The sequence below is a fragment of the Bidens hawaiensis genome, unplaced genomic scaffold (assembly GCF_021521415.1).
Source record: "Bidens hawaiensis isolate Kalapana, Puna unplaced genomic scaffold, B.hawaiensis_p1.1 tig00044942_1, whole genome shotgun sequence".
In the NCBI taxonomy this organism is placed as follows: domain Eukaryota; kingdom Viridiplantae; phylum Streptophyta; class Magnoliopsida; order Asterales; family Asteraceae; genus Bidens; species Bidens hawaiensis.
In genome coordinates, this window is record NW_027498000.1 from 29413 (window position 1) to 50336 (window position 20924).

Sequence of the window (20924 nt, forward strand, 5' to 3'; positions counted from 1 at the left end):
GGCCTGACCTTTCACTTTCTCATATTAACAAATAGGCCCCTCTTCTTTCCAAGTACTCTCCACATATATTACTCTTTGGTCTTTACTCTTTAGGCTTTGCTTTACATGAACCCGTGATTCCATGAACGGTTTGTTTGTCTCAAAATGAAGAGTATCAGTAGGTAAAGTCCAATCACGAAGTACGGATAAGGAAGCTTCATCCAGTTCATAAGTCTGGTTAAAATATAAAGGTCGTTAAACAGTTTGCAGCATACTAGTATTAAGGGTCTTGAAACTTTAAATAGTAGATTAATGGATGTGTGAGTTATTTGTGTTAACTATGTTTGATAGTGTTTTCTCAATTCCGGTCAACTACGTTTCTAATTTAGATAAATAAGTAAAAGTAAATTTAAATAAATAAAATAAATTTAGATAAATAAGTACAAGTAAATTTAAATAGTTAATAAATTAATAAATAAATTCGTTGGTTCTCCTCTCGACTTATTTATCAAGTAATTTAGTTCTAATTAACCAATTAATGGGTTTAAGTACTTGATGAACAAAACTTCATAATGGGTGTAAATACTTGATAAATAAAACTTCAACCATCATAGGCTTATTGAGTCGCCCAAACGACATGCTAGCAAATGTATCAATGTATCAGGTAGTGTAGTAACTGTATGAAGCAGTAGTAATGGTACGAAATATCAACATAACTTCAACCATCATAAGTTCATTATAACTTCAACCATCATAGGCTCATTGAGTCGCCCAAACGACATAGATGTATAAGGTATCAGGTAGTGTAGTAAAGGAGGTATCTAGCAGTAGTAATGGGACGAACGACAATGTTAGTGTAGTAAAGTATCAAGCAATAGTAATGGTACGAGCGGCAAGTAGTGTAGCGAAGGTATCAGGCAGTAGTGATGGTACGAGCGGCAAGTAGTGTAGCGAAGGTATCAGGCAGTAGTGATGGGACGAGTGAAGTAGTGTAGTGAAGGTATCAAACAGTAGTGATGTAGTGATGGCACGAGTGAAGTAGTGTAGTGAAGATATCAAACAGTAGTAATGGTACGAACGGCAAGTCATAGCAAGTAGTGAAGGCATCAACTAGCAGTAATGGTACGAGCAGCAAGGCTGTCTACAAATTCAAATGTTCTAAAATAGGCCATTAGATAGATTATAGAACTCAAAAGCTCACATATGTTGTGACGAGCGCAAATCTAGCTTTATAACGGACTAGGACATGAGTAGAGGCTATCAATACCGTCTCTTCAATCTCTACCTTTGAGTTTAAATTATTTACCATCTTCAATCTCTACTAAAAGGATAAAAAGACAGTTTTAAATAAAAAGAGCTAAACTACTCCTAGAAGCTTGCATATCAAATGAATGAACAATGTCTATCAATGAAAGAAATTAAACTAAATCAAACAAAAACAATTAACCAAGAAAACTAACAACAATATGCCTAAGCCAAAAATCCAAATAAACTGACCGCTAGATCTTCCATGGACCTGTTTCTCAGGGGTCCAGATCACAAAAACGAACACATGGTTCGAATCGGTGTCAAGGTGGTGAAGGATTATCATCGTTTTTAGGTAGTGACGGGGCAGAAGACGACTTGAAGTCAGGATACGAGTACACTCCAGGTGGTTTTTCTTGTGGTTGGATAGATAGTAACTGGCTCGAGTCACCAACAACATCAGCCCACCCGTAATGCGGTTCAGCCCTTTAATCATAAGATAAAAAGTGAGATCAAGTTTAGTTTTAAGTAGCTGACAAGTTTTTCATGTGTTCCATTCATGTCACTTCAACTACTATAAAATGAACATTTGTAAAATATTTCATCACATTGGAACACCTAACAAAATTGGAGTAACTTTTCCACTTTTAAGAAACAAAAAACTTATAGTAACTTTAATGGAACACTTGAAAAAGTCGGTTACTATTGGACAAAGTTTTCCTTTTTAAACTAGCCATTTTCAACCCAACCCGTTCAAACCCGTTACCCAACTTGTGTCAATTTTGTGACCACATCAAATGACGCGTTTTAATGATTAAAATAAAATAGAAAACAACTTACTCATAATAAGTTTCCTCGTCTACTACAATATCCCAACTTTCACCGGCTGTGCTTTTTCCATACTTGTGCACCTTCCTGCTAAAAACCAAGAAGTACATGCATCAGATTTTAATTCTAAATAGCATTACAAAACTAAATAAAACCTATTATTAATTTGTTTTATAATCATCACATTAATATTATACCCGTTTCCAAAGTGCTCTTCACCCCATGTCCTTGACCAACCTGATGCATAAATCGAACATCTTTTTTAGTAATAATGATAAGTGTTTTTTCTAAATAAAGTGCAAAAGTATGGTCTTTTAGTTCTTGTAATTTTTCTAGAATAAAACACGACCTGTTTAACAGAACACGACGCATTTTGTCAGCTCCACATCGTATCTTGCTATTTTATGTAAAAAGCCACAACTAACAATGCAACAAATTCACTTTTATTTAAAAATTTCATTAAATGTCATGTTTTAATGAAATTTTCATTCTTAGAAACAAGCAAGGAAAATTTTGTCAGCTCTACACAATAACTTGCTATTTTATGCAAAAGCCCACAACTAACATTGCAACAATTTCAATTATTTGATTTTTATATGAAAGTTTCATTTTTTATAGAATTTCATTTTACCATTTACCTATTTGAACATCTTCTTCGTCATTTAACAAAAAAGATATACAATTGTCCTATTTTGTAATAGGACTAAAGGGCATTTTAGTCATTAACAAAGAATGAGACATACGTTCACCAGTAAGCGATACATGCCATGTTTCTCCTTGGCGGGACCCGATACCCGAAAAAAATTTCTCTTCCCATTTATCTCCCCACTTAATCCCGAATTCGGTTTCAGCCCATTTGTCAGTCCTGCAAAGAAAGAAATAAAAATAAAACACAAGCATTAAAGTCCAAAAAAACAACATTTGGAGACCTTGCAGGTCACTTGCTTAAAACAATCAGTATTAGAAACTTGATCATCAAATAGTACTATTGCACGCTGAAGCTACTCATATACCCTTGATTTGTAATAGAACTATTATTAAAGAATAAATATGTCGTGTGATTGAAGAATGTATATACCATTTGAGAACAGATCCTCTTCCATCATAATGCTCACCCCATTTCTCCCACCATGATTGTTCATTTAATCTACCATATTTATGTGCTCCTTTTTCGGTCCACCCTTTCGCATCATATTTTTCCCACCTACATTAACACAATTTTGTAAAAAAAAAATATGTTATGTTTTATCTCAAATGGGTAAAAATAATATATAAATAACAAAAATAAAAAAAGAAAAAGAAAAGCCAAACAAGGAATTGTCAAATGGATTGGAATTGCCTGAAGTCAAATTTTCTAAAAAAGATTTATTCTAAGATATATATTTATCATTTATGTAACTTGTAACAATATCGTTTATATAATCGTAATGAACACATTAACTATTAGTAAAAAAATGTTAAAACATCAAAGAAATCGTGTCACGTACACGTGGCAAATTTTGACACATTTACTAATTAATGAGTCGATTTGGGGTTGTTTTCTCTCAAACGAGCCAAAACTACATTTTTTGGTTCCATTAATCTCATTTACATATAAATTACATACCAGTTCTCATACCAACCGGCGTTTTCTGTGCCTGATTTTGCTTGTTTTGTTGCACTCCTTTCGATTCTTGCTAAATTACTACAATACAAAGAACCAAATTATTGCATTAAAATTAACATTAGCGTAAAGTGATTAAAATTATAATATTAACCTCCATTCATCTTGGTAAAGAACTTCTCTCCATGTTTCCCACCATGAATCCCCTTCAGAATTTCTTCCAGATTTCTCAACACCTTCATGATCACCATAGGATTATCTTAAAATTACAAGTTTGCCCTTTGAGCCTTTTTCTAACTCTATAACGTCGTTTGTGCGATTAAATGTATTTAGTAAAAGATAGGTTACCTAGCTCTTTGTATCCACTCCAATCACTTTTCTCCCACCACTGTCAATGACATCAAGAAATCCAATTAACGAATCCACAACTGTCAATGATACTTTATAATGTTATTTAAATAATAAATCTAACAAATGAATGATATTAATTATTTCATAAACACCATTTACAAAATTTATAACTTATAACCTTACATTGTTAGAAGATATGCAAATGTCAATTACACTACATATGCACAATTCTACCATGTTGAAAGCAAGAAAAAATTTATTTTGATGATAAATGCTTCTTCTTTAGGTGAAATTAAGGTACATTTTTAATTATTTGTTAATGTCTAAAATACCCTTTTAATAAAGACAAAGAAGAAAGGTTGTACTGATGATAATGAGCAAATAAAATAGGCAATTGTAGTAGTTTTCTATAATCTAAAGCTTACACATAAAACGCCAATTATATAATCTAAACTACAATTAACAAAATTTGTACATAAGATTAACATGATTATTAAAATTAATCAGTACCGTTTCTTTCCATTCTGAAGAGCCATCTTGACTTTGACCACCCATTTTTGACCATCTACATCTTAATCCATTTTCACCAAAATCTTCTCCACTTTCTCTATACCATGTACTACCGTCCACATTCACACCAGATTCATTCACATGCTCATTTAAGCTAATGCCCCAATCCTTCTCGTTTGCAATCCCAGTGTCTATAATTTACAAAATATTAAACAATGATATAAAAAAAATACATTAGCAGACATAATATACCAAAACAAAACACACCCATTATGGCAAATGTCACTAGATAGCAATCAAGTTTCAATTTTGTTTCAATATTGTGAAATTTTTTGAAAATTTTGACCTCCAAACTCTAATTAAGCTTGTGCATATGTTGATGTGGCTCGTCAGTTGTGTAAAACTGTCGACTTGGCGTCCCATGTGTACAAAATTGGGAAGCCATGTCATCAGTTATACACAATCGTAGAGACATGTCAACTATTTTACACCATTTGGTCAAGATTTTTACGAGCATTTCACACCATTGAAACAATATTGAAACTTGAATAACTACAAGTTCAAGAAAGAGTCAAAGATTACCTCTTTTCGGTGGACCGTCGCAAGACTGGGGCCCGGGATTTTTAGGGGTACAGCGTGGAAAGAATGTATCTTGTCTAGAAGACATCAAAGATCTACAACAATTAAAATGAAATTTAAGTTTCAAAATGCATTTAAAGGTGTACCAAATTCACACATTTTATGATCCAATGTTCTCATTTTGTCACAAGCAAATAAATTGATATCAGATGTTAATCTAAAAGCTGATAATTCTGCAGATGAAATTCTCCATTTCTCTACTGCTTAGCAAATTAAATGTTTTTTCTGTTATAAAATTTTGAATATCCAGCAATATCATTATAGAGTATCAATCCTGTCGGGCTGCGGGTTAGCTCGTTATATTGCTCAACCTGAAAACGACCCATATTTTTATTCGTTAAAAACATCAGCCCTAACCCGCAAACACTGAAAAATGTGTAACCCAACACGACCCGGGATATTGTTAAGTTTTTAACATGTTAATCTAATCCGGTTGATACATTATAAAAAACGGGTTGGTGGCAAATAACAATTGTATTGACATGTTACAATTAACAAATTAAAATATATAATAATGCAAAAATAATAATCAAATAACGTACTGTGATGATGCAAAGGGTAAAGCAGGTGCAGCTTGAATTCCAACTTTTTGATTCAATTCAACCGGCCGATCTTCAGCATTCCGACCCGACCCGGTTGCAATCCTCCGGATCGGTGTCACCTTCCCGGAGCAGCAACACCGAACCAAAACCCTCCGCCGTAAACGCACCGAATCCACCTCCGGCCGCCGCATCCGCAACCCAAACGCCGGCGTATTGGACGCCGTGATCGAGAACTCAGTCATGATTAATGTTAGTAAGAATAATGAGGAAATTTGAAGTGGGTTTTGCCCAGAAACCCATAAAAACTAAACCCCTAGTGGGTATTGTTTTGTTTGGTGGTTGAATGGAAGATAGTGTGAGTGTTTGAATTGATCGGAATGGGCGTGTTGAGAATCCCGGTGTTGAAGGTGGGCTCCGCCATTCATGCTCATATTTACCATTCATTTCCTCACACGTCACTTGTTATACTAATAATAATAATAATCTATACTATATATAAAGCATGAGTGAGAGAGGTATTAAACTTGTTGCTTTAAGTATAAACTATTATGCATAAAATTAAGATATGTATAGGACAATTTTGTCTTTTGACAATTTTGCCTTTTAGCAAAAGCAAATTCATGTTATGGTTGATTTTTAATTTATTTAAAAATAATTACAATTTTGGTTCTTTAACTTTAATTAAATATTGTTAATTTTTGTAATAGTTGCATATATACCCCTTATTTTAAACCAACTACTCCAACAGCGTTTAAACGGTTATAACTTTTTCACACGCTAATACTTTTTTTAAAACATTATACCATAAAAATGAGTATTTTATTCTCTTTAATTTGAGTATGGTATTGCTATATTTTTTTCATTTTAAAAACTTAACGTGTTATGTGATTACCATTAAAGACCGACAAACGAATCGGGCGGGTTCGACCGTCGGGTCATGGGTCTAAAAGATTAAGGTTAGAATGTGTCGATATAAAAAATGTTATTTTGGTTTGGGTCGGGAGGAGTTTGGGTTGAAAGGGGTCAAGTGATAACGAAATTCGGGTTAGAATAGTGTCAGGTGAAACGGGTTGCGTGTCAAGACGAGTTCAATGTAGCGTTATGCGTGCGCCAAGACCTGGTTGAGCACGTACGGTCGTTATGTGACGTACTTACTAACACCGGTTAAGATTCCAATGTCGCAATACGGGCATACTATCGCCGGTTACGCGCGTACTATTGTGCAGTCACACACATACAGGAATGATAACACCGTTTACGCATTTGATGTTATGTTTGCGTGCATATCCTCGCCGCATCACGCGGGCACGTAGCTAGTAGAATAGAATGAATTAGCAATAAAATTCATAAACACTGGAACCATGTAGATTTGGTCACCATTATGGATCAAACAATGATAAATATTTTGGTTTTAATGTAATCCAATAAAAACAGTGAAAACATAAGTCACTTGATAAAAAATCGTATGATATGAGATGGAATGGACACTCATGAGTATTACTTACGCATTGGTCAATCATGTATTGCCACCTCATTTCTATCCTTAATTACCCACAAACCATAAACTTACGGGCAACACCTACCCACAAGTAGAGGTGCACAAATCGGGTTTTCTAAATACCCGGGGTCGGGTATAGAACCGGGTTCGGGTATGACCGGGTAGGGTTCGGGTCGGGTATTGTCTCTAAAAATCATACCCTATGCATCGGGTTCGGGTCGGGTATAGAACCGGGTATTCTAAAACCGGGTATTTGAATACCCTATTATCGGGTATTGAAAAAACTCTATTTACGGGTTTTTTCGGGTTTTTTTCCGGTATTTTTTTTATATAGATTGGATTTTTTAAAAGTTTACACTTTTTAGGGGTATTATTCGGGTATTTTTAAGGTATTTTTCGGGTATACATCGGGTATTTGAAATACCCGGTTTCGGGTATTGGAAAACCTCGGTTCCAGGTTCGTGTATTATCGGGTACAAATCGGGTTTTCGGGTATTATCAGGTACAAATCGGGTCCGGTTCGGGTTCGGGTTTTAGTGCCAAAATGCATACCCTATCCATACCCTACGAGTAGGGTCGGGTTCGGGTATTAAAAACCCAGGTATTAGAAAAACCGGTTCCGGGTATTTATTTCGGGTCCGGTTCCGGGTTCGGGTTTTTTGTGCACCTCTACCTACAAGTACCCTAAAACTTTATTAAACATTTTAATTCTTCAATGGTCAATAATGAATCAATGTTGTGTGACAAACATTTGCCATGAAATGAAGTCATGCACCTTACTCACATAGGATTGGGTGGTATTGCCATGTGTTTTGAAAGTCATACACCCTACCCATATGGATAACCCGTCCTCTCGGAAACTCAAAAGTTTTTTTCACAGTAATAAGTGTTCTCTTTAACAGTGTTTTTAGGTGGGTTAGAAATGATAATAATAGAATACGTGTGTGTTTAAAAGTGTATAATACTTTCAAATAAAAAGTAAAAAGACTTTTTTGAGATTATATTGTATGAGAATACATCGTCCATTTCTTTATTCATGATGCCTAATATTGTTAGTAAAACACTTGAAATTCAAGTCTTCATGATAATTTCTGTTGTGGAGGGATTAGCTCTGGTAAGAAAATGCATTGGTTTGGTCTCAGAAGCCTTTCGACTCCTAATTCGGCAGCTAATGATGAAATGGAAGTGGAGATATCACGCTGGTTATAAAGCTTTATGGGTTCGATTTATGGATTCAACTTATTTATGAGGTTTTATATTAAAATTAGGTGGTCAAAGGTAGAGGGTGAACTTGATCCTAGCCCTTTACAAAATAGAAGCATGGGTGAACTTGGATGAACACAAAATGCATATTCTACAACACAACCCTGAGCTCTTGACCTTCGTGTCACTTGATCCTAGCCCTCTACAAATTTGTAAAGTCGATAACAAGTAACTAGTAACTACCAGTGTTATCAAGGTTGTTTTCGTGTTTTGTATGGGTTCATGAATAAGGGTTCCTTGTGTGTAATGGGGTCATCTTCTATGTTCTTAGATTTATATCTCATAAATGTAATAATGTTGTGTATTCCAATATGCGATTAACAAAGTTAGAATGCTTTATCAAGTCAAATGAACACATGTATCAAAATTAGAATCCCAGTCGAATGGAAGCTGCATAAAATCGACTATGTAGTAAAAAGGAGGTAAACTAGACCCTTTAGATACTCGACGATCTCAGATCCGCCAAGCTTGGAACTTCCATAAACTCGGTCAACAAAAGTTATCGGGACCTAAAAGTCAAGAAGTCAAAATTAGTAAGTTACAGATGAAGCTGCATGGTCAAAATGGGTTTGGGTTGAAACGGGTAATGATAGTACCTCTTCAATACGGTATCCTTTTCTCGAAGCCCGAACAATCATCTCCATTTGGAAAACATATCCTTTGCTCACACACGAGCTTATAATGTCTTCAAGCACGGATTTCTTGTAAAGACTACCAAAACAAGAAAATATATATCAAATTACAAAAAAACTTCTAAATATATAGATAATATAAGATTTTAAGTACCGAAATGAGCCCGTCAAGTCTGATACACCAGGCCAAAGAAGAGTATGTGCAAGAACATTAGCCCCTCGACTTGTTAATTTGCGCATCAGGGTCCAACCGTGCACACCCCCGCCTTTTACATAACGGGTCCCGGTAACAATATCCGCACCAGTTTCAATTTGTTTCCTGAGTTTAGCGGATTTTTATTATTAGTACAGTTGGTGTTTTCCGACTCGTTAACTTTTTAACGGATTACTTCAGGCTATGATTTATCTCTAACGAGACAACCTGGTAAAATAGATTAAAGGGAAACGGGCCAAAAGGATCAGAAGGGTATGATAAAAAATGCTCAAATGTATTCTAGTGCATAATACCTCCTAATCGTATTATTAGAAGAAACTGATTTTATTAATATAAATTTTATAACCACGGTTGACATACTGATCATGGAACTTGTTAAGAAAAACATATGGACTTTCACTGAATCAGCAAATAAGTGCCAGGTTTCTATTTTTACACAATTAAATCCCTTAACTTTTACTGTAAAACTTAATGATTTTTAACAGCGTATCCTGCTTTTCTGCATCATTAAATTCTTAACCTTTAATTATACAAAAAAATCTTTATTTTTTGCATCATCAAGTCCCTACACCTTATAAAAAGGACCTTTCCGGTTTTAAAGTCCAAGTGTCTCCAAATATAAAGTCAAGTTTTATATGTGCCAATTTAGTGAAAGGCAATAGGATTTTCCTTAACAATTGACCTAAACTACTTGTACAAAACAATTAAAATTTGTTTTGGGTCAATCTAATCTGGCCCGTTCCCCTCATTTTGTCACCTCTAATTGTTAGCTAGTAGATAAAATTTAAAAACCAAGATTGAGTGAACTTTCTTACTTTATAAAGTGTGGAAGGTACTTTGGCTGTGTAGACAAACATATAACGAAAACAAAAAAAAACATCATAATTAGTTGGCTGAAAGCAAAATTTATAAGAAATAAGATAATGCATGTAATAGATTCCTCTTGCAGGACGTAAATGTGTACATAATGCTTTCATAAACACTTACATGGTGTGACAGATCAGCATCCATGATCACAACAAAATTTCCTGAAGCATGCTTCAGACCATGAATGTAAGCAGTCCCTAGTTAACAAGAGTATCAGTTTAATTTTATGATAATTATTTAAAAATGTAAAGGACAAAAAAACAAACAAGGAAGTACCTAATCCAAGCTTCTTGGGCCTAGCTCTTAATAGCTGCATTAGAAAATTAAAAATATAAAAGAACTATACATATATAGGAAACAACAACACTACACTATGAGATACACGAACTACGAATTAATTTAAAAATGCACATACAACACGGTCTTCGCCATAGACTTGCTGCAACTGTTTGACAATATCTTGAGTTCCATCAGGACTACCATCGTCCACGATTATTATTTCAAAGTCAGCATCCCTAACAACACAACAAAACTGTTATTAATAGTTTTTGATCTTCAACATTTTCGCTCACGTATAACAACAGCACGATTATAAAACCGATCACTAAACAAATAAACACCGACATAAACAATTACATAAATGTGTGATGATCAAATACCAGTCATGATATAGCAATGATTTATTAATCAAAATTCATGAATTCAATTGATTTGGGGATAAATTTAGGGCAAACATATGAGCAGTTCATCTAGATTCAATATAAAAGTATAATTAGACCTAAATTAGGTGAAATTGTGGACAGATCTAGTTGTAATTGGAAGCTACAAAATTAGGTTTATTTAATGTAAAATTAAGTAATCACAGAGTCATCATATGAGTAAACAATTGAACGAAACAGAATAATCGAAATGGATAGAAATAAAGAGAGTAAATTACGGAATGTGTTTGAAGACGAGGAAGACGATGAGAGCGATGTTGAGTCGTTCGTTGTAAGTTGGAACAATTATGCTGTACTTGTTCTTATTCTTCTCTTCACCCATTTGCAGATCAAAAACCCTAATTTCAAGCTTTGAAAGAGGTTGCTTAAATAATGACGATGATCAAAGTAAACCCGTTTGGTGGCTGCCGAACTTGGAAGTCAAAGAGGGTATTTTGACTTGCAAACACGGTTAGGTTTGATTCGGTTAGGTGGGCTTAACCTTAACCGTAACTGAATGGTCGGTTGACCGTCAATTATGAGTTAGTTTCGGTTAATTTTAATTAGTTGTTCAATGTACTTTTTTTATCATTTGTTTTAGTTTAAGTTAGTTCAGTTATGGTGTTCCACACTTTGTGAAGTTTCTAAGCAAAAATATGTTAGCTTCAAGTTGGTTATGACTTTTCAAGCCATGTTATAGATGATTGCAGCGTAAATTTAAATGTTCAAAGTTGGATAAAGAGAGAAAATATTGAAATAGAGGTATAAAATTTGAAAAAACATAAAAATAAAAGGTTTGGTTCTGTACTTTCGGTTATTGGAGACACGTTACATATAGTCTATAACCATAACCGAATGGTCGGTTAATAATATTCACTTAAGCATAACTGTCGTTTTTGTTCAGTTATGGTTAATTTTTTAATTTAAGAATTCAGTTTTCAGTTTTTTCTCACCTCTATTTTTTACTATTTTCACAAGTAAGATGGGTAATGGAAAATCTTGTTTATAACTTTCTAAACTCCATGATTAAAAAACTAGTGCTACTATAAGTACGTCACCTAGCTCTTTATGCAGCTTTGTAAACAAAAAAAAATATGTTCATACGACATTTATCTGTGATATAATCTTACATCAGTTACAGTTTAACACTTATAAACAATATATCTATCTGATTAACCACCATGACATGCATGGTCACATATGACACCTCATATGTCACGTATGATTGGTCAGTGATGTGTATATAATTGGTTATTAAGTTAAATATAAATTACATAATAATTATAATTTTAAATGAAAAGTACACAAACATCGTTTTATAGGTGTGGCGAACTAATAATGTTGTCGGATGGCAGGCTAACAGGTTTCATGTTAGCATGTTGAACCAACACAACGCATATTTATTCATGGGGTTTATTCATGTTACAAACATCAATCATAACCGGACACATTTAATACAATCTTACACAAACATAGTTGTAATCAAATTATAGACCATAATAAATTGAGTTATAAACGGGTTGAGGTTGTTGTAATTCATGGGTTAAACTTGATGTAAATAGGTTGACGGTTCAACCAACTTAACTACACACGGGTTCAACTGTTTAATTAAATAGGGTCCATAGGGATAACATGTCAATCCAAACACGACATATTTAATTACATAGGTTAAACGAATCAACCTAAGCACAACCTTTTTAATTAAACAAGTCAAATTGGTCAACCCAAACACAATTGGTTTATTAAATGAGTCAGATATAACCGCCAAAAACTAACCCCTATTGGGTTTTACTAAAAAAACCCCTCAATATGCCTCGCATAGCTCAATAAGGGGCATATTAAGGGGGTTTTTAGAAAACCCCACCATTTTTTGTCTTATTATGTTTTTTATTTTATTTTTTCATTTTTCTTTTTATGTTTTAAGTTTTAGTTTTGTGTTTTAATTTTGTTTTTTTGTTTTCTTATTTTTATATAATAATTTTGTTTAAAAATTTGTGTTTTTATAACAAAAATTTTTTAACAAAACAATAAATACGTATATACATCAAACCAAAACATTATCATATACAAAGGATCGAGTTTGTACAAAATATATACAAACTATAAAAACGGTGTCGTCGATGCCAGAGGCCGTAAACGCCGCATCGTGAACATCAACGTGGTCGTCCACGTCGTCGCCCTGTCCGCGTCGAACGCCCGACGTGCTCGCCTCGTGGTCGAAAGTAGGTGGAGGTGGTACCTCGTACCTCTCACCACGCTGAGTAGCGCCGACGTAACTGACTATCCAGCCAATCTGACGCTGGCTCCTAATGATTTTATTATTATTATATATATATATATATATATATATATATATATATATATATAATAAAGAGAAGAAAGGGGGAGCCATATGGCTCAATTATTCAAACTGAACATATGTGGCCCGTATTGTATAATATGTGGCATATTGTTACTGAACCAATATGCCCCCGTATTGTACAATACGGGGCATATTATACGTTAATATGGGGCGTATTGCATAATAGTGTAATACGCCTCATGTAAAGTACAATATAAAAGACACACCCCTTAATATGGGGCGTATTGCACTATACGCCCCATATTAAGGGGTGTATGAGGTGTGCCTAGTACAACCCTAACTATTTCTGTCCTGTGTCGCCTCACAGGTTAAAAGTTTACGAGTTCTATACTATATCTTTAGTGTTAAGTTAAACTTATACTCATAACTATACATTCAAACAAAATGAATACTAATCACACTTATATTTTAGTTTTCATATCAACAAATGATATGAACCATATTGAACTCACAACTGTTCATTTAAACTAATAGAACTGGTTCAAAATCAAAATCGCATTTAGTGTTCAGGGTTTAAGGTTTAAACCTGATTTAAGTCTATATTGGACCATGAAATAAGCAGTTAAACACCCTGTGCACACAATTGACTCAAAACGACCCGAAAACTTGACCATTATTCTTCAAAGATTCACAACAAACACCAGAAACCAACAAATCAAACGGGTTACATACGTTACACTGTGACCTAATCTCAAAACACTGAAAAAACAACCTAACTTATACGACATTCAGTGCAGATAACCATAGAGTTCCAAAAAGCAAATGCAAAGTGTCCACGGGTTCATATCGTCTGTTGTCGGCGCCATTAGAGCCACTCTGAAGTATCTAAACGGGAGCAGAGCGTTTTGGGCCTGTAACGGGCCATGAAGCAAATTGTCCCGGTTTGCTTATTGTTTGGTCGTTCTCATGTACCCTCAAGTTTGTCCAGTTTTTACCATCGGATGAACCCTGAGAGTTGATTTATGTATCAGTTGACTTTTCTTAGTCAATATCAAAGTATCTCCTTTTCAACTTAGAAAATGTTTATGTTCGTTCAATAATATATTTTAGAAAAGAATGATTGAATTGGAGTAAAATCGATAAACTAGGGAGTTGACTTTGACTTCACTAGTCGCTTTTTAGGCATAAAAAGAGTTTATTTTATTATTATATTATGAGAATGAACTTATTATAATCCACTTCCAGCTTGAAACTTGGCACAAACCATCATACACTTGTTAACAATTGATAACTACTTTTACATAAAAAATAACAATTTTTTCAACATTGTAAATAGAACTATTTTTTATTTATTCTTCAAATAATCATTATTTATTTATTTTTATTTTTTAAATTATTATTTATTCATTTTCAACTGTTAAATAATTGAAAATTGTATGACAGTACCTGAAAATTCCAGTATCTCATGAAAGCCTTCGATCCATCTTGTCTCAATGTGTAGTAGTTGCACATGAGCTGTTTCAAAACAAGAATATAAATGTAAGGTTGACCCGAGTTAACCGGACACATAGGTGCAATAAACCTAATCTTGAGTACTATTAATGATTAAGAATGGGTTATACCTGGTGGTCAAGGCCAAGGTCAACCATCCACCATGAACAGTTCTTCCCATCCTCAATACGGGGCCCAGCAAAAGACGTTCCCTGTTTCAAGATTAATATAATTAACGATCAAGTCTTTCATTAAATTAATATTATATAACTGTAAATATATCATACCTGGTAAGTTCTTGAGGCCAAGACTTTAGGATCTGTGTATCTTGAAATAGGATTGCTAGCCATAATACTAATTTTCTGGAAAAATAATAAAAAAAAAACAAAAATCATTTTTTTTATTTTCCTTTATTCTATTTTACTTTTTTACTAATTAATGATAATAAAAGAGAAAATTTACCTTTGCTAAAACAGGATTAACCCATTGGTGTTTACCATATGATGTGCCTGCATAATACAGAACTCCATTGCTATCACCATCGCGTATGTATTGAAGCTCCTTAAAACTTGATTGCCTATGTTGGAACCTTAAAAATCGAAAAAGATTAAATTAATAAAAAGTGTCTTAATACAAAAATAAATATTATTTAAAGGATTAGAAAAGGTATAAATTAGATGCATTTGAACATACTTAGGATGACTTCCTGAAGTTGGGAAACCTGATTCCAAGAAAGTGATAGCCTCTTTCACCTATAAAATGAGCATATAAAATATTAAAGAAATGACTAAAATACCCCTAATTATTGTAATATTATTGGGAGAGGGAATGTGAAGTGTTTTATGTTAAAACATGTCGATTTTGGTCGCATCTTATTGATAACGCGTCAAACTAGTTAAAAATGTAGCTAAAAATGAAAGTATTTAAATGGGTCAAAATGTTTAAAAGTCGTACAAAGTGTAGTCAAGTTTTTGTAACCTCCTATACTGATGTATTCAAAAATGAGCATCATAAGGTTAATAAATAGTGTTTGTAGTCATATTGCATACATATTACATTTTTAACAAAAAAAATACTCATGAAATCCCAAAAAAAATGGACAAAAAGATGTTGGCAGGTCAACCCAGCCCGTTTTGACCCGCCTAAAAGTGTACCCATTTTGACATGTTACCCAACTCACCAAATGATAAAAAGTACGGATTTTCATGCTAAGATTGCTATTCTCCATCTGAAATACAAAGCAAGATATTAAAACAAATAATCAATCCAAAAAAACGAACATATGAGAAAACCTCAAGATCACATCATATAATCATATGTTGTATGTACCTTCTTTAGCAAGACCAATGGTAACAATGGAAACCGCACAAGTGGTAGCAAGACTTTTAGTGAGTGAACTCTTGTACCAAAAAGATCTTCGGGTGTCATGTTTGAAAGCATGTCATTAATCGTTTCCCAGTTGGATAATTCATTTGGTTGCAAACCCCACATTAGTATGGCATTAAGAACCCTTTCTTCAGAAGTAACCGTCAAATCTTGATGCTGCAAAATATACAATTACACTATAAAGACATGTTCATTTCTCAAATGCAAGAGAAGTGCCCACAGTCTTAATTAACACAAGATCCCTAAAGTGTAATGCTTTGATACTTAACAGCCCAAGATTATATTGTTTTTAACAAGATTCCATGACTAAGTAAGATAATAAGGGGTAAAAGGGTAATTTTACTTAGAGATAGTTAGTCTAATAAACACAAGATCCTTAAAGTTTAATGCTTTAATACATAACAATTCAAGATTAACTTCTTTTCATTAGATTCCATACCTAAGTATAATTAGAAGTGGTTATGTTCATCCAAATACTAAAATACCAACAATTATGGGAAAACGACTGTCACATTAGTTGTACCGTTCATCTTGTTGACGTGGGCCCCATGGCAGTCAGCAAGATGACACATAACAGCATTCTTAAACATGAAAAGCAAAAAATTTGGAACTTAGAAGTTGAACCCACCTGTAAAATGTTATAAAAGGTTGATTCGTCTAGCAAGACGAAGTCGGAACTAGCCGTAGTACAATAATCAAAGTGCTTTGTAAATATCCGTTCACATGTTTCTTCTATAATCTTACAAGATGGGATGGAGGGAATCACTTGAAGAATTAAGCATACCGAACCCTGCAACAAAGCATAATAATTAGATAACAAATTCAATAATTTAATTACTTGGCCAAAAGTGTCTTCTTCCTTGTCCATTTAAACTTGCGCATAATACAAAAATATGTTCTTGTAACATCTTCATCCACTACTCGATTCCTGCATTTAATATATAGATAAGAGTAATTAATATTTATAATTCATTATTATAAATCCATCTCTCCGTTCTAACACGCCCGAATCCTCACTTCCTTGTACGTTTAGAGTTACACTTCAAAACCACGGTAGTCAAACCAAATATTAAAATAAAAAACCAATATAAAGCATGTAATAGAAAACAAAAAAGGGTTATCAAAACTACCTCAGAAAGACGTTCTAAAAGTGTTTTGCAACAATCTTGATGAAGGAGAGAAACGCCAAATTGATCCGCTAACAAGAGAAGCTCGAGCAACAAGATATTACTTTCAACGGTATCTTCCAAATTTAGCCCACCATTATAGAAGTAATCGATCATAAATTTGAAAGCTTTTGGTGATACGTCTTTTAAGCATACTTCTGAAGAAACACTCTCACTCATACCGTTTGTAAACATCTGTAATTCAAGTATTTTCTTTAGATCAAGTGAACATAAGTTGCTTAGAAACAATTTTACATTTTCCCGATTTTAGCAACTAAATTTTATGCGTGAAACTGAGACCATATAAAAAAATTAACGGGTAAAAAAATTGAAAATAACTTTATTGAAAAGTTGAAGAAAATAATCTTATAACAACTACTTAAAAGTAACTATAAAATCTCGCATTAACTGCCACTTAGTATATAGATATAATAAAATGCCACATAAGCAATTATTTAAAAATAACAAATAGAACATGCTACCGGTTAAACATGTTGTTCATTACTAAACAATCAAATTGCGCTTTGCTTAAAAGTTTATTGCTAATTTAAGAAAAAGTATAACAAACTCTATAACCATAAACTAATAAACTAAATAAACGCAAATGAGGAGTAGCTAACCTTCATAAATGGTAAACTCCATATACCAAGAATAACTTTATGAGACCTATCAATGAGACCATGACCTTCAATGCTAATATCGATATCACTAAACGCGCCCGTTTGGTGAGAATGTTCAAGCTTTTGCACACTCAGAGGAAGCCGTAATGGAAAGGCAGGCCCACCACAATGAGGTTGAGAATTAGGGTATGATATCTCAACATTCTTGCCAGAATCAAACAACTTCTTGTTGAGTTTAAATCGGTCGATTATATTTTCACATTGTTTTACCAATGAAGTTGCTCCAAACCGTAAGCTTAGATCCCTTAAGGATGCTAGTAGTGACTCTGGAATCTACATATAAATGTAAGGATCATTAGAGGTGAAAGGAAGTGTTTGGATATGAGTTTTGAAGGTCAAAATTGTAATAATCACTCTCTTTTGATACAGTGTTGAACATTATATTAGTACGAAAAAAATTGTTTTGAAAATGGGTATGTGATATGAAATAATCATAACCATATAATCAAATGTAACAAAACAAACCACCAAAGATAATGTTTTAACATGCTTCTAGTGTAAAGTTGTGATAATCTAATAATAAATCGTTTCATTGTTCGGTAAATTCTCATCATTTAATAAATTGCATATATGATATATGAATAACTCTAAATAATCACATAATTAGATCTAACTTGTTGTAACTTGTAACTACTCCTGCACTGATATTTCAAACTAATTATTTCAAACAAATTTGAAAATAAAAAATGAAGATGAATCAATATAGGATAGAAATTTACCTGTGTAAATCCTGTATAGATAAACCGAAGAAAAGCATGCAAAACCGGATAACTCACATCCTTAACCAGGATAACATCTTGATCAACCAAACATAAACTAATATCATCAACTGCTGCAAGGATCACCTTATGAGCAGGCACAGGCTGCTCATCATCACCCACAACAAAATACACATCAGACAACTCCCAATTTTCAAGAAAGCTTCCAAGCCCCTCATGATTATCAAAGTTACCAAACTCATCCCTCAACTCTTCATCAATATCATCCTCCCCCTTATACTCTCCGCAATCAACATGCTTCTAAAGCGAAATATGATTCTGAGTTAACGGAAGCACGTTAACATTTCTATACCCGACATGTTTATCCCAGCTACTAAGCCCAACATACTGCACACTACAATTCGGCTTCTCATCAAGCCACTGAATAACAAGATTTTGAAAAGGGTACCGACCCTTTCCGATGCTAATCAACCCGTCACAAATACTTATCCAATAACTTTGGAACGCAGACGAACAGCATAAACCTAGTCCCGCTTCATCGACAGCCGTGATTCCATCTACCTCGATCTTGAGCCGTCGGTTTCGACGACTACCGATGATCACGGTGTAATGCGGACTATTGTCGCGTTTGTAATGGTAGTGTTGACTACCTAACTGTTCACGAAAGACCACCGTGACATCGTTGTGTGCAAATGCTTCGAATGCAACACAACCTCGCCCCGCTTGCTTAAACCTCAAATCATCACGCCACGCGTATTCGAATGGTGCAACGGTTAGGAACTTCTTCTGCTTCTTCTCCATTGTTTTCCTCTGCTTCAAATTTTTCAATCTAATGAATGTATAAAGATTCAAGTTTCAATTTTTATGAACAATATTTAGGGGTGGTCACAACTCACATGTGCACTTAAATAAAGAATGTGTTTTTAATTTATACACGTAAAGTAATCAAAGAAAAGGACAATAATAATGAGGTTGGAGATATATATATATATCTTTGATTCTTTTAACAAAATGTGACAAGATAAGAACAATTGCAGCACTACTGGAAACACAATTTAATAATCAAAAGCAAGCAAGTTGCTTCTGGGTACATCCCAGACCACAATTTTTAAAACATCTTTCACCATCAATCTGAAAAATATCTTGCATAATAGCCTCAAGTTGAGCTCAAAGAAACGACAAAATGAAATCTTGAAGAAACCCCACGTCAAAATTAGATCAAATTGATTGAAAAAACCCAAACTTTTTACCTGATTCGGTAATATTTGATCGAAATCGGATGAACCCAGGAAGATAAAACCCCAATTTGGTGTAATCGGAAAATCAAGAAAATTGGGGAATCTTGATTTATACGGCGGAGATACGGTGGCAATAATAATAATAATAATAATAATTGGATGACGTGTGACGTTTTACCCGCGTAAAGGTAAAGGAGATCTGTCTCTTCCTAGCTCAGTCGCTCTCCACCCATCGAACGAAATTATTGGGAAAATTGTACAAAAGCATATATTTTGCTCCATGTGGTAAAATAATAATGTAACTAATAAATATTTGGTTCATTGAGTCTTGTTGTTTTCAGGTTTTGTCATAGTTCTCTTTAGGTATTTGGGATTTGTTTAAATGAGTATTGAATTTTTTTTTTTTTTTAGAATGACGGATTTCTTGTGTATAAGTAATCACATTTTTTAACTTAGAGAGTCTCTTGTTTCATTTTGATCAGACTATGTAGTCTTAACACGGCATATGCTAGCTTCAGAGTTTGGCTTGGGTATTCCCAGGAATAACATGTCACCGAATGCCACTTGACAATCATTGTGATGCCACACATAGAATTCTCTAGTGTAACACACGATGAAACGAAACCCATATAGACTAAAGATTCGATCTGACATGGCATATCTCAAATTTATGAGTAATGGATTTTCTTTTCTAAATAACTTATTATTTTTTATATATTTATATTGTTTTTATAAGCAGATTAATAACTATATTAATATTACCATGTGCATAAAAATATAAAAACTTAAGGCTAATATGTAAAATTATAATAATGTAAACGAGTATATAACAACCAATGATCCTTAGCTCAGGTGATTGAAGTGAGACTACCAAAAGCTTTTATCTAAAAATACATAAGGTAATTTTAAGTCAAGTCTTACTAGCAACAAAATAAGGTTTCTAGGTTATGCAATTAGGTTTTCTCACTTACAGTGTGTTTCCTCCTAAAGGCGGTCTCCAAGTTAGACTGATGTATGAGCTTTTCTTTGAGGACGTGCCAGCCTAGCTCCCCTCGGTTGGTCAGTGGTGCGTC

General features: G+C 33.8%; 2 protein-coding genes, 1 long non-coding RNA gene and 1 pseudogene across 4 annotated transcripts; 1 reads left to right on the plus strand and 3 right to left on the minus strand.

The window, feature by feature from the left end:
- Positions 1–1415: 1415 nt before the first annotated feature.
- LOC143595372 (protein EARLY STARVATION 1, chloroplastic-like) lies at positions 1416–6166 on the minus strand. Its single transcript, XM_077074405.1, has 11 exons — positions 5698–6166; positions 5099–5190; positions 4517–4707; positions 4004–4043; positions 3810–3891; positions 3659–3736; positions 3131–3256; positions 2796–2917; positions 2250–2289; positions 2065–2139; positions 1416–1710 (listed from the first exon to the last, which is right to left on the minus strand). The coding sequence occupies exons 1-11, from the start codon at positions 5937–5939 to the stop codon at positions 1548–1550; spliced, it is 1251 nt and encodes a 416-aa protein (XP_076930520.1). The 5' UTR covers positions 5940–6166; the 3' UTR covers positions 1416–1547.
- Positions 6167–8783: 2617 nt separating this feature from the next.
- Positions 8784–11263, minus strand: LOC143595373 (dolichol-phosphate mannosyltransferase subunit 1-like). The gene is made up of 8 exons (XM_077074406.1): positions 11109–11263; positions 10587–10686; positions 10448–10481; positions 10292–10368; positions 10120–10145; positions 9245–9409; positions 9055–9169; positions 8784–8967 (listed from the first exon to the last, which is right to left on the minus strand). The coding sequence occupies exons 1-8, from the start codon at positions 11210–11212 to the stop codon at positions 8863–8865; spliced, it is 726 nt and encodes a 241-aa protein (XP_076930521.1). The 5' UTR covers positions 11213–11263; the 3' UTR covers positions 8784–8862.
- A 2551-nt stretch (positions 11264–13814) lies between these two features.
- Positions 13815–19648, minus strand: LOC143595375 (BTB/POZ domain-containing protein At2g30600-like; annotated as a pseudogene). The gene is made up of 12 exons (XR_013146511.1): positions 18614–19648; positions 17835–18167; positions 17179–17409; positions 16677–16838; positions 15992–16204; positions 15843–15890; positions 15356–15414; positions 15125–15251; positions 14950–15024; positions 14794–14874; positions 14618–14686; positions 13815–14179 (listed from the first exon to the last, which is right to left on the minus strand). The product of XR_013146511.1 is annotated as a BTB/POZ domain-containing protein At2g30600-like (transcript).
- Positions 18059–18466, plus strand: LOC143595376 (uncharacterized). The gene is made up of 2 exons (XR_013146512.1): positions 18059–18195; positions 18229–18466. It is a non-coding gene; the product is annotated as an uncharacterized LOC143595376 (long non-coding RNA).
- Positions 19649–20924: the final 1276 nt, after the last annotated feature.

What these genes read in the sequence shown, in the direction of transcription:
- LOC143595373 (XM_077074406.1), bottom strand. Translation starts at nt 11,212, where the DNA reads ATGGGTGAAGAGAAGAATAAGAACAAGTACAGCATAATTGTTCCAACT. An exon ending in CTCGTCTTCAAACACATTCC is followed by an intron (nt 10,687 to 11,108) that starts GTAATTTACTCT and finishes TTGTGTTGTTAG; the next exon opens with GGATGCTGACTTTGAAATAA. An exon ending in AAGGATACCGTATTGAAGAG is followed by an intron (nt 8,968 to 9,054) that starts GTACTATCATTA and finishes CTTGACTTTTAG; the next exon opens with GTCCCGATAACTTTTGTTGA.
- LOC143595372 (XM_077074405.1), bottom strand. Translation starts at nt 5,939, where the DNA reads ATGACTGAGTTCTCGATCACGGCGTCCAATACGCCGGCGTTTGGGTTG. An exon ending in CGACGGTCCACCGAAAAGAG is followed by an intron (nt 4,708 to 5,098) that starts GTAATCTTTGAC and finishes TGTAAATTATAG; the next exon opens with ACACTGGGATTGCAAACGAG. An exon ending in GAAGAGCACTTTGGAAACGG is followed by an intron (nt 2,140 to 2,249) that starts GTATAATATTAA and finishes GGTTTTTAGCAG; the next exon opens with GAAGGTGCACAAGTATGGAA.